This window comes from Lepisma saccharinum, chromosome 9 (assembly GCF_977018435.1).
Source record: "Lepisma saccharinum chromosome 9, izLepSacc3.1, whole genome shotgun sequence".
Lineage (NCBI taxonomy): Eukaryota > Metazoa > Arthropoda > Insecta > Zygentoma > Lepismatidae > Lepisma > Lepisma saccharinum.
In genome coordinates this window covers 42,701,653-42,714,862 of record NC_139237.1, presented here as the reverse complement: position 1 = coordinate 42,714,862, position 13,210 = coordinate 42,701,653, and the positions used below count along the sequence as shown (strand labels likewise).

The 13,210-nt window shown below is 35.7% G+C and overlaps 1 protein-coding gene across 12 annotated transcripts in view; it reads right to left on the bottom strand.

Moving 5' to 3' along the window:
• LOC145992033 (uncharacterized) overlaps positions 1 to 13,210 on the bottom strand; it is a 280,869-nt gene that overhangs the window by 125,141 nt on the left and 142,518 nt on the right. The window contains exon 4 of one of the 12 annotated variants that reach the window (XM_083128136.1): positions 396 to 561. The exons of 10 other annotated variants lie outside the window; for them this stretch is intronic. In XM_083128136.1, coding sequence (XP_082984262.1) covers positions 396 to 561 — 166 coding nt within the window. Of the gene's footprint in view, positions 1 to 395; positions 562 to 3,493; positions 3,913 to 13,210 lie in introns of those variants that run through there. One more of the 12 variants, XM_083128130.1, reaches the window with a different exon arrangement.

Sequence of the window (13,210 nt, the reverse complement as noted above, 5' to 3'; positions counted from 1 at the left end):
AATTGATTTTGAAAATATTCTTGCAAGAAACATTAAAAATTTATTCATTAATGCAGTGTTTCAAGACATAAAAATTAACATTTCTTCATGACATTCAATTATCTACAAAACAAATTCTTGCATATTATAATATATATTACATGGTTTGTACACAATGATTTATAGTCAATAATAAATTCTACTTGTCACATGCCAAATGAAATCTTACGGACTTTGTCATATCAATGTTATTTTTTTTATTTTTTTTAATGGAGTGCAACAATGAATGGTTTTCAAATTCTGTATTAGATGCGTAACTTCTAAAACAAATTTTGCAATAAAATGGGCTGTCATAGTTTGTGAACCATCATGTGCCTCTTTAGGTTACATTTTACATTGAATCTGTTTCCACATACATTGCATACAAATGGTTTCTCCCCAGTATGGACCAAAAGGTGTCTCTTGAGATCTGCTGGGCAATTAAACTGTTTGAAGCAAACTGAACACATCTGCTTCTTTGCATACACTTTGCAGATACGAGACCTCAATGTACAATCACCAGCCAAAGCAGTGGTTTTAAACCTGGCAGAAACAAAAGTAGAATTAGGTTTCACGAAAGCAGAGCTCATGGATTTTACCTAAAACACAAAGTAGCCTTAATGTAGCTTGCTCTTAACAAATCTTGTATCATAAAATTGTTTTATATATTTAAAGAGGAAGTTTTCAAAATTGGTTTTGATTGATTGATTGATTTGTATACTATGGACAATTCAGCACATTAGGCAATTTTAGTCCATCACATTAGACGGGGATAAACCACTTAACCAAAACAAAATTGAGGCCAGGCCCCTAGAAAGGAAAGAAAATGTCTCTTAAAAACTCCTTAACTCAAAATAAAACATTCAAATCCTGACCAAGGCAAAATTTATTGTATAAAAAATATACTAAAAACGTAACTTCCCACTGTCTAATAGGATCTTCTTCAGACAAAAATTCACAATCAATTGATGTAAAGATCCAACCATCATCTTATATACGAGGTCCGACAATTAAGTAATGAGACTGATTTTATATTGTGAAAAGGAAAAATATAATTGAACATTGCCTGTGTATTACTCAAAGTACATCCCTCCTGCATCAATACAGCAATTGGCACAGTTGGCCAATGATCAATACGACATCTGCAAGTCTTTATGTGGTATGACTTGAAGATTGGACGTCACAACCTATAGGATGGTCCTGTGTTCATCAAAAGTGTGTAATTTCAGCTGCAGATTCACTTTCGGGAACAGAAAATAACTACAGGGGGATAAATATGAAGAGTAGAGAGGAAGATTCAACACATTCACTTGTTTTTTGACTAGGAATACCCAGACAAACATTGCTGCCTGGCACCGTGCATTATCGTGGAGCAGGAATCAACTGTCCGCCTCAGGACACTGAGCTCGGAGAGGGTCAGTTCTCTTTCATAATAATTCAGAGCACTACGACAGCAACAGCCAATTACAGTTTTATCTTCTGGAACAAATACATTATGAATAATGGCTCTGCTGTCTTCAACTTTGATTTTTCGAGCTGCATTTTCTTCCCTCTTGGTAAATTTAGCGACTTCTACCCTGCGATTTGTCGGTTTGTACAAGAACCGTAATGAAAATGCTCTGTCTTGTCCTCCATAACAATAGAATTCAAGAAATATTTATTAACGCAAGCAGTTTTCAGAATGTCTTGCATGAAACTTGATGTTCACTCGCTGCTCCATAGATATTATGTCACGACACCCTTGCACCTCCTTCACGACATGGCGGCATAATTCCCATCATGCCCATCGCAAGTTCATGAGGTGTTGCCAGGTTGTGGATTATGGACCACACTACATGAGGTGTTGCCAGGTTGTGGATTATGGACCACACTACATCATGAACGTGTCACTTTACATATAGAATGCACACGCGGGACAATATAAAATCAGTCTCGTTACTTAATTGTCGGACCACGTATACACTTGCAGTACATACACAAAACAACATAAAGGAGCCAGTCCTTATCTCAGACATTTCCTGTCAGGAATTCCTGAGTGTGGAGTCTCCTGACACATAATACACACTCTACCTGACAGGTACCTGGTGAGAGTCCCTGCCTCATCAATTCCTCCACATCTGGTCCTGTACAAATTCCTTATCTTCTGGAATTCTTCTCTCCTCTTTTCTTTCTTCATTATTTTTCCTTCTTCTTTCCTCCTTCCTTTCTCTCATCTTTTCCACTCTTTCTAACATTTCTTTCCATTCTATGTTTATCTTCAGTCCCCCATTCCAGTTCATAATGTCTTCTCTTCTGAAGGTAAACAGAGAATGAAATGGAGGGAAGAAGTCCAGGAGATAAGGAACCTGTCCATACCCAGATGTGGAGGAATTGATGAGGCACAGACACTTATCAGGTACCAGTGACGTAGAGTGTCTATTACCTGTCAGGAGACTCCACACTCAGGAACCTGACAGGAAATGTCTGAGATAAGGACTGGCTCCTTTATGTTGTTTTGTGTATGGACCCTGTACTGCAAGTGTATATATAAGATGATGGTTGGATCTTTAAATCAATTTATTGTGAATATTTGTCTGAACAAGATCCTGTTAGAGGGTGGAAACATTACGTTTTTAGTATATATTTTTCATACAATAAATTTTGCATTGTTGAACATTTGAATGTTTTATTAACATGGAAACAAGGCTTAACAGTGTTTCCTTACTCAATTTTTAAAACTAATTCATTCATTCACTACTAAACAAGAACTAAAACTGTACTGTCTGTGTGGACTAAACTATTATTCCATAGGTTAAAAGCTAAGGTTATAAAGGGGCTCTCAGCACACACAAGGACAAGCACAGGAAAACACACAAGTCCTACAGAGGATTATACTGGCTGTAGATCCAGATGTCAGAGCCTTGTTGTTAAAATGAGTTTTAACATTGTGACTGTTCATTTGTTTTTATGTTTCCTCTTACATTGGAACAGGAACATTGGAAGTGTAAGATCATTTGGTGAGTGTAGCAGACACCTTAACTCCATTCTCCTTTCAAAGCACCTTGTCTTTGCAGATGCAAAGTTCAAATTTCATGAAATTATATTATATTTTCTTCTTGTAGTTACTAAATCACATGTTTCTTATGTCCATATTATAGCCTGGTTTATACTGATGAGTCAGGGTTATCTTACGTTAATTTTGTCCTTTTATTTAGTAAAAATAATTTCAAGATTCAGAAGTTTCCATGCCATGGAATCATAAAACATGACCTATATATATATATATATATATATATATATATATATATATATATATATATATATATATTCAGGATAAGTTGTAGGGATATCAGTATGTTTCACAATAAGATCCAAACAGTGGCAAATTTCCGCCAACTTTATGCAAGAGAAGCCTATACTTGCCACAATTCTGGTCTCCATACAAAGTTCGTGTTTGAGATGGGGAGGCAAAGTTCAAATTTTGTTATTTATAGCACACAAAACGGAAACATAAAGATTGTCATTCCCATCAGTTGCATTTCTGCGTATTGTAATCAGCAGGCACAGATTGTCAAAATTAAATGTTCTTACGTCGTCTTCCAAAAAACATGTAGTAGACTATGGTTTTCTAAACGCTGTTCAGTTAAAAAACCTCTTTGACAAATTTTGCAATAAAATGGCCTCTCTGGTGCATGAATCTTCATATGTGCCTTTAGTATTCCTTTCCGATTGAAACTCCTCTCACAAATATCACAACTGAAAGGTTTCTCTCCAGTATGGACCATATTATGTCTCCTCAGACCTGCTGCACTCCGGAATGTTTTCCAGCAAATGGGACACTTGTTTTTCACTTCACATACATTGTCAATATCAAAGCCTGAGATGACCACATCCAATGCAGCAGTACTTGTGGACCTGATGGAAACAAAGTAAAATATATCAGTTTTGCTAGAAGACTTCTATGAATGAAATTGTTTTATTACAGTTTGGATGTACCAAGTTCTCACTTCAAATACACATACATGGGTTGCAAATTTAATACTGGCAACACTGCTAGTAGTTGTATTGACTGTATTATAAACTCAGGAAAGTATGAACCCCCCTCAAGCAGATTTGCCTACACTTAAAACTAGCTCAACATGAGCATATGAGCTTTTTGCTCAAGTGTGGAACCCTGTCTAATCCAAGATTTTTGTAAAAATGCCCTCTGGAATTTCTCGGAAAGTATGAACCCCCCTCAGATTGATTTGCCCATACTTACAAAAGGCACTTCTGTGAGATTGTTGTCCATAAATTTGTCAAAAATATGCCCCTCTTGATATTTTTTTTGGCTACACTTAAAACTAGGCCAAAAAGCCACCCACACCTACCCACATACACACATACACCCACCCACACCCACACATATTTACTTCCGACCCGGGTGAGTCAGCTTCCCCATTTTTGTAGTAGAGTAGATGGAAAATGGGGAAGCTGACTCACCCGGGTGACTCCTAGCTTTTTATGCTGTATATTTTAAGGTACCTTCACGATAAAAAAAAATTTGTATTACATATCAGCTAGTATTGTGAGAGTGGCTGAAAAATGTGGGTATGTTGTTGCAGTGCTCCTCATATTTTTTAAACAACACAAAAATATAGCAGATTTGTATAAATTGAATTTGTTTGATTTAATATACAGAATTTTTTATTATTCATATCAAACATATTTACACACACACACACACATATACATACACACACACATACACACATACACACACACACACATACACACATACACACACACACAAATCACACTGCTGAACCCAACTGATATTTTTTATTAAGTATAGAGTTTTGATTTGAACCCCAAGAAATTTTATATAAATACCAAAGCCAAAAAATATTAACATACACACATACACACACACATATACACACACACAAATCATACTGCTGAATCCAATTGATATTTTTTATTAAGCATAGAATTTTGATTTGAATCCCAAGAAATTGTATATAATAAACAACAACAAAAATGCCAAGTCAAAAATATTGCAATCAATGCAATAAGAATATATCCAGCCCCAATTGGGCTAAGCACCAAAAGATTTGTAATCCAGACAAATGCAGAACACCCACAAAAATATGCCCCAAATGCCATAGAAAATATAGCATGCAATACTTCACATATACACATAAAGATACTTGCTCTGCACAGTCATCAATATTGCCCCCACAACCATCCACATCTGGTCTGAAAAGAAAGCATGAAGCACCTGTTAATGCTGGACCTGCAAAGCAGCCACGCTATGAACCCATCCATAGCAGTTTTAATGGCCAATTAAGAGATTATCGGTTTGTATCAGAGCCAAGATGTGGTATTGAGAATTTTTTGAACAGTGTAAATCCTGATCTGCAGGCAATTCTTAATGCACAAAATGGCTCTTATAAGCTCTCCCTCAAATTGTTTGCACAATATAAGAAACCAAACGGCACAAAATTTACACAGCCCCACATAACAGAAACTGTACCGGTATATTCAAATGCAAATTCAGACACAATAATAAGCAGTTTAATAGATCAATTGAATATTAAACACTCTGAATTTGCGGCAAAAGAGTCTGGATGGAGCCTATGCGGATCTCCACACAAGTTATATGTTAATATTTCTGAATTCAGCCCATTACAAGGATCTACATATTTGCCATTACCTGACAATATTAAAAACAAAAGAGCCGTGGTTAATATTGAAAATACCGACCAGAAATGCTTTTTGTGGTGTATATTAGCTGCTTTGTTTCCAGTTTCAAGAAATCCTCAGAGAATAAATTATTACAAACAACATGAACATGATTTTGATGAGGCAATGGAGGGTTTAGAATATCCAATGTCTGTTCAGAATATTGATAAATTTGAAAAAAAAGCCAGGAATATCAATGGCAAACAATTATCTATTAATGTATTTATTTGTTCCACTGGCCGTGGCAATTGCTTGATAGAACCTCTCAGAATCAGTACATTTGATGATGATTCTGCTGTTCCAATTGATTTGCTCTTAATTGAAGGGGATGGCACATATCATTACACTCTGATACATAATCTTGAAGCTTTAGTGAGAACACAACTAGACAAATCCAATACAATATTCAAGTTGTGCAGAAGATGTTTAAGTGTATTTTATGGTCAAAAAATGGTGAAAGGGGTTCGTGAAGAGAGTGCAGAAATTGCAAAAAATAAGTTAATTGAGCATTTAAAATACTGTAAAAATCATAAACCTGTTCATATGGTGATGCCAATACCAAGTGAAAATGCAAAATTCAAAAAGTTTGAAGCCTTGTTGGAACACCCAGCATATATTGTCTGTGATTTTGAATCAAATCTCAAACCTCTTGCATTCTGCAATCCAGATCCTGAAGAATCTTCAATTACACCATACCAGCTACATGAACCTTCCAGCTTTTATTATGTGATTGTACAGAATGGTGTTGCTAGTAAAGAATATTCATACATGGGAGCAGATGCCATCAAAAAATTTGCACATAAAATAGAAAATGAGTGCCATGACATAGCATCTAACATCTTATTAAAATCAAAACCCATGTTGCCTTTAACAGAGAAACAGATTGAGGATTTCAACAATGCAGAAAAATGCCCGGTATGTGATTCTGAATTTTCAGATAGAAATATCAAGGTGAAACACCATTCTCATACAGATGGTAAATTCAAAATGGCCCTGTGTAATAGCTGTAATATTAAGATCAAGAGACCAAGATTTGTCCCTATATTTTGCCATGGAGCATCCAATTATGATTTTCATCATCTGATCAGATATGAGGGGTTTGACAAGCAGAATTTAAATATTTTAGCTGAAAATGATGAAAAATATATTGCTATTAGCAAAATAATTAAAGTTAATGGTGTTCCTATTCACATAAGATTTCTTGATTCTTACAGAATTTTATCTGCTAGCCTGGCTACACTGGCCACTCAATTATCTGATGATCAATTCAAAATTACATGTGCCTTGTTTCCAAATCAGGACCTGAAATTAATTAGGCGGAAGGGTGTATATTTATATGATTATGTTACAGATTTTTCTAAATTTGATGAGTGTTTTTTGCCACCACAAGAAGAGTTTTACAGCAAAATCAGAGGATCTGGAATCACTGATGATGATTATCACCATGCCCAATTGATGTGGAACAATTTAAAATGCCAGACATTTGGTGATTATCACATGGCATATTTGAAACTTGATGTGACCCTCTTAGCTGATATATTGCAGGCATTCAGAAAATCTTCTACGAAAAATTATAGACTGGATCCAATATATTTTTACAGTGCCCCAGGCCTAGCATGGTCTTCAATGTTTTTAAACACCAAAAAGCAATTGGATCTGATCCAAGATCAAGATATGTATCTGTTTATGGAGCAATGTATAAGAGGGGGGATGGTGCAATGCTCTCAGAGATATGCCAGAGCAAATAACAAATATATTCCTGGTTATGATCCAGCACGGCCATCAAATTATATATTGTATGTGGATGCAAACAGCCTGTATGGCTATGCTATGATGCAAAAACTGCCATATGCAGGGCTTGAATGGGTTGAAGATTTTAATATTGAGGATCTTCAGGACTTTGATGACAGTAACTATGGCCTCTTCTTAGAGGTTGATCTGACAATTCCAGATAATTTACACAACAAATTTTCTGATCTGCCCCCAATTCCTGAGGTTCAGTGCTCACCTGGCTCTAAACAGAAGAAGCTCATGATGACACTGGAGCCAAAAGAGGGTTATGTCATATATTACAAAAACCTCCAGTTCCTGATGCATCATGGTGTTCAAGTGACCAAACTTGGCAAAGTTTTGAGGTTCAGGCACTCAAGATGGTTGAAACCATACATTAATACAAATACAGAGCTTCGAACATCTGCAAAGAGCCAATTTGATAAGGCCTTGTTTAAATTGATGGTCAATTCTGTATATGGCAAAACAATTGAAAATGTCAGAAAACATACCGATGTTAAAATAATTACTGACCCCAGCCTGAGCAAAAAATTGGTTGCAAAGCCTAATTTCAATTATAGAAGAATTTATGATGAAAATATGGCACTTTTCAACATGAAAAAAACAAAGATTAAGTTTGATAAACCTATTTATGTAGGGGCTGTGATATTGGAATTGGCCAAATCACATATGTTAGAATTGTATTATGATGTGCTGAAACCTTTTTATGGTGATAGTGTAAAATTGATGTACATGGATACGGATAGTTTTGTTCTTGATATTAAAACAGAAAATGTTTATCAAGATATGGCCCAGCCTGAATTGTTTAAATATTTTGATACCAGTGAACATACAGAGATTCAACACCACAACAAAAAGGTGCCCGGCAAGTTAAAAGATGAGACACTTGGTGATGTTATTGTGGCATTTGCTGGGTTAAGTGCCAAGATGTACAGTTTTAAAACATGTAGTGGTGTTGCTGCCAAAAAGGCCAAGGGCATTGGCAAAGTAACTGTGGAAAAAGAGCTTGAATTTGAAGATTATAAAAATTGCCTCAAATCCCAGAGTTTAATCAGAACATCAGAATCCAGAATTCAGAGTGTGGATCACTTATTGACTTCAAATGTTGTAAGAAAAGTGGCTCTGGACCCACATGATGATAAGAGATGCATTTTATCATGTGGCATTCATACTTTACCATGGGGTCATTGTGATTTGAAAAGTGGGAAACAATGCACAAACACAGAGCATGATTTGAAATAAATAAACATGCCTATGAACTTATTTGGGTTCAAAAAACAAGGTATTATGGACCTGCCAACACCACAAGCCTCTCCTGATATAATATCTAAACTGAGTGCCTTGTTAATTATTCATCTGAACAGCATACTTACAGATGTTGATGATAAAACAGGCAAAATATTGTACATATTTAACAATAATTTAAATCATTACCAATTACCTGTAGGTGGGCAATTGCAATTTATTACAACCCCTGAGGGTGATGTTAAAATTTCAATAGGGAAAAATATTTACAGAATTAAGCACTCAAACATGGTTTCTGGCACTGTTTATACTGTTTCTGCTGGTGACTGCTTATATATTGAAGTCCCTGGATCTTATGACAAGCTTATACCCTTTTTTATAGAATTAAGAATCAGATACTCTATAATAAATAACCGCTAAAACAAAAATGCCTAATGATATATTTGGCCATACAAGACATGAAGATCACAGTGATGAGATTCTGATGCTAGATGTCAGAGTCAAGAAATTAAGAAGTGATTTACAAGCTTTACAAACAACACTCAATGCCAGTCTTCAATTAGAAATTACAAATTTGCAATCACAATGCATGGACCCTCTTCTTAAAATTGATTCTGAACTCAAATTGCTGCTTCAGAAATATACTGATTTGGCCACATTGGATAATTTTCAAAGTTTAGAAGAAGCTGTAACAGCTCTTCAAGCCAAATTTAAGACCCAGGCCACCAATTCTGAGCAATTGAAACAACAATTGGAAGAGCAAATAAATAATGTCCAGGCACAGCTCCAAACAATTGTCAAAAGCATAAAATCACAAGAAGATTTTGATCTAGTGATTTCCACTTTAAAGGAACAGATTCAGTCACTCCAAATACCTAATCTGGACCCCTTGAACAATGCCATAGCCGAGGTTAAAGAAAAAATTGAGACACTTGAAAATTTTATGAACAATTTGCCATCTTCTGATGCTTTGAATGCAATAACTCGGAGTGTAGCAAATATTAAGCTGCAACTTGAAACATATGAAGATTTTGGAAAAATTCAAAGTTCCATAACCCATCTTGAAGGTACAATAGCAGCAGTGCAAAGTGATTTGGCAAATGTACTAGAATCCCGCCTGCCCGGTATTGTAGATACCCTTGTCAGTGTCCAGCAACAAATCACAAAGCTTGAAAACCTCAACACTGAATCTGAACTATCTCATTTTCATCACTTGATAGATGATATCCAAACAAAACTTGAAATTTTACAACAATCCACACCCTCTCAGGCAGATATAGCCCTGCTCCAAAATGCTATGCAAAATGTGGCTCATGCTTCTGAATTAAATGATGTGAAATTGGCACTTGAATTTTTGCAAAATACAGTATCAAATCTTCCTACATCACAGGAACTTAAAAATATTAAGAGAGCAGTGAATCGCATATTGAAATCAGAAGATATCAAGAATATCCAGGCAGAGATCAAACATCTCACTCAGGCAGTGGCCACTCTACCAACAAATCAACATATTAATGAATTGCATGCCCTATTTGAGGATATCAGAAGACAGGTCCATGATCTTACAGCTCAAAATTCAAAATTGGCAGTTGTTGAAAATTTGCAACAAATTGTAGCTAATATCAAGCAACAGCTAGGAACCATGGAATCCAATCAAGCAAATGCTCTGTCTGTTTTTGCCACCCAGCTACAAGAAATTGTGCAACAATACAAGAAACTTGCTGTGGACATAAGAATCAAGCCGGGCCATGATGATGTTGTTAGAACCATCAATGAGCATCTTGAATCTGTAACAAGCAGATTGCTCACAGCAGAAAAGGAAATAACAGGCATAATCGAGAATCCAAAACATTCAGTAATTCTTGAATTGTACAGCATCCCCAACAAAGAATATGATTCACCATTTACACCAGGTGGCAAAATATATATGCTGTCCCCTGCACAATTTTATTACCAATTTTTTGTTGGGGGCACATTGAGACCAATCAAAATCAAATATTGGCTTCAACCACAGGCACACCACTACCCCACCTTATCAATAACAAATGCTGATAACAAAGTGAAAATCACCAGTGTAGAATTGGAGGATTTTACAGATCCCAATACATTAGAAACAGCCTATACTGATGATGATGGCTCTTTGGAATTTAAAGTACATATTGGAGACAAATTATATTTAGAAAATCCTGCAGTTTCAGCTGCTGAACACCCTATAGTTGCAATATTCTTGTTTACATATTATGTCTAGAAAAATTATTGTTGATGAATTACACAGACAGGCCAGACATAATTTTAAGAGACTCCCAGTAGTCACAAAGGGCATAGATGATTTATGGCAAAGCGACTTGATTGAAATGGCAAGTGGACAGTTGAAAAACTTAGACAAAATCAACAAGGGCTACAAGTATTTACTCACTGTAATAGACACATTTTCAAAATTTGCCTGGGCTGTGCCACTCAAATCCAAGACTGGAAAATGTGTTACAGAAGCCATCAGGACAATCATCAATCAGAGTGGAAGATCCCCGCGCTATTTGCAAACAGATAATGGCAAAGAATTTTATAATTCAGTGTTTCAACAATTTATTAAAAGCCAGGCAATACAACATTATTCGAGTTACAGTGACCTCAAAGCCTCAATTGTAGAGAGATTCAACAGAACCTTAAAAAATCTTATGTATAAACAATTTACACTTCAAGGTAATTATAAATGGATTAATATTCTTCCAGAACTTCTACATAAATATAACAACTCGGTCCATTCCACAATCAACATGAAACCCTCTGAAGTAACTTCATCTGATGAGCAAAAATTGATCAGCACTGTTTATTATCCTAAATACCAGCCAACAACAAGAAAGGCCAAATACAGGGTGGGTGATCAAGTAAGAATCAGCAAATATAAGCACTTATTCAAAAGAGGCTTTACAAGAAACTGGAGCACTGAATTATTTACAGTGGTTCAAGTTAAACCTGGGACCCTTAACACATATATAATAAAGGATCACCGAGGAGAAATTCTCAAAGGCAGGTTCTATGAAGAAGAGCTCATCAAAACTAAACAGCCTGACACATATCTCATAGAAAAAATCATCCGCAGAAAAGGCAACAAGTTACTTGTCAAATGGCTAGGACTCCCAGAACACAGCTGGATCGATGCAAACAAAATAATAATATGAACACCTGGGATGTTATAAAAAGGCTGCCAGAACCTGAACAGCAGAATAAGAGAAATGGAAAATTGCTGCCTGATAATATTAGGTGTCTTATTGTTGGGCCATCTGCTTGTGGTAAAACTACACTAATGGTTGATAATTTTTTATTGGCACCCAACTGGTTAGACTGGAAAAACAGGCACTTGTATATCTTCTCTAAGAGCTTGGAACAATTAAAATATCAGCAGCTGATGAAGCTATATGATGGATTGGATATTGCCACTTTTGAACCAGATGTTAAGCCACTTCATGACTGTCTCGATAATTCTGTTGTTGTGTTTGATGACATTATACTGGATAATCAAAACAAGGTTAGGAATTTTTTTACACAGGGCCGGCACAAAAACATTGATTGCTTCTACCTGGCACAGACTTTTTCAAAAATACCCAAGCAACTGATCCGAGACAACAGCAATTTTATATGTGTGTTTCATCAAGATCATACCAACCTCAAACACATACATGATGAATATGTAGGTGGGGACTTGAGCTACAATAATTTTTCTAAGTTTTGCAGCAAGTGCTGGAACCAGGACAGTTATGGGTTTGTCACAATTGATATGACAAGAACACCCAATAGTGGCAAATACAGAAATAAAATCAACAATTTTTTAGATATTGAAACATAAATAAATAACCATGAAAAGGCCAATAATTGATGATCTTAAATTAAGAGAATATCTTGTAAAAAGATTTAAGGGATGGAAATCAGAGAACCGTGGAATTTATGAAAAACACAAACAAACAGAACAGCCTATAATTGATGCTATTGGTGAATTAGGTAAAAATATCAAAACTGTTACAGAGCAAAATCAAAATTTGATCACAGAGCTTGTACCTGTAGCTGCAAGGAACATATTAGATTATCCATTCACCCCACTTTCCAGTATTCATACACCTAGTCCTATTGCTCCTAGAAGAATTGAAGCTAGTCAGGATCCTATTGAATTGGGTCTTCTTGCTCAAAAATATTTAACCACACCTAAAGACAATAAAGATGAGGTGTTTGGCTTATATGCTGACACAGAGCTTGATGGTGGCATCATACATAGAATTGGCAATTTCAGAGTAACATTTATGGGAGATGATATAATTGTATATTCAGAATCTCATCTTGGAGAAAAAGGTGCTTTTGTTAAGTACCCCGGCACACCTGGATTGTGGGAACTGATGACTAGGAAAAGGCCTGGCAGCTATACAGATCAAGATTATGAATATTACAAAGAAATATTAATAAA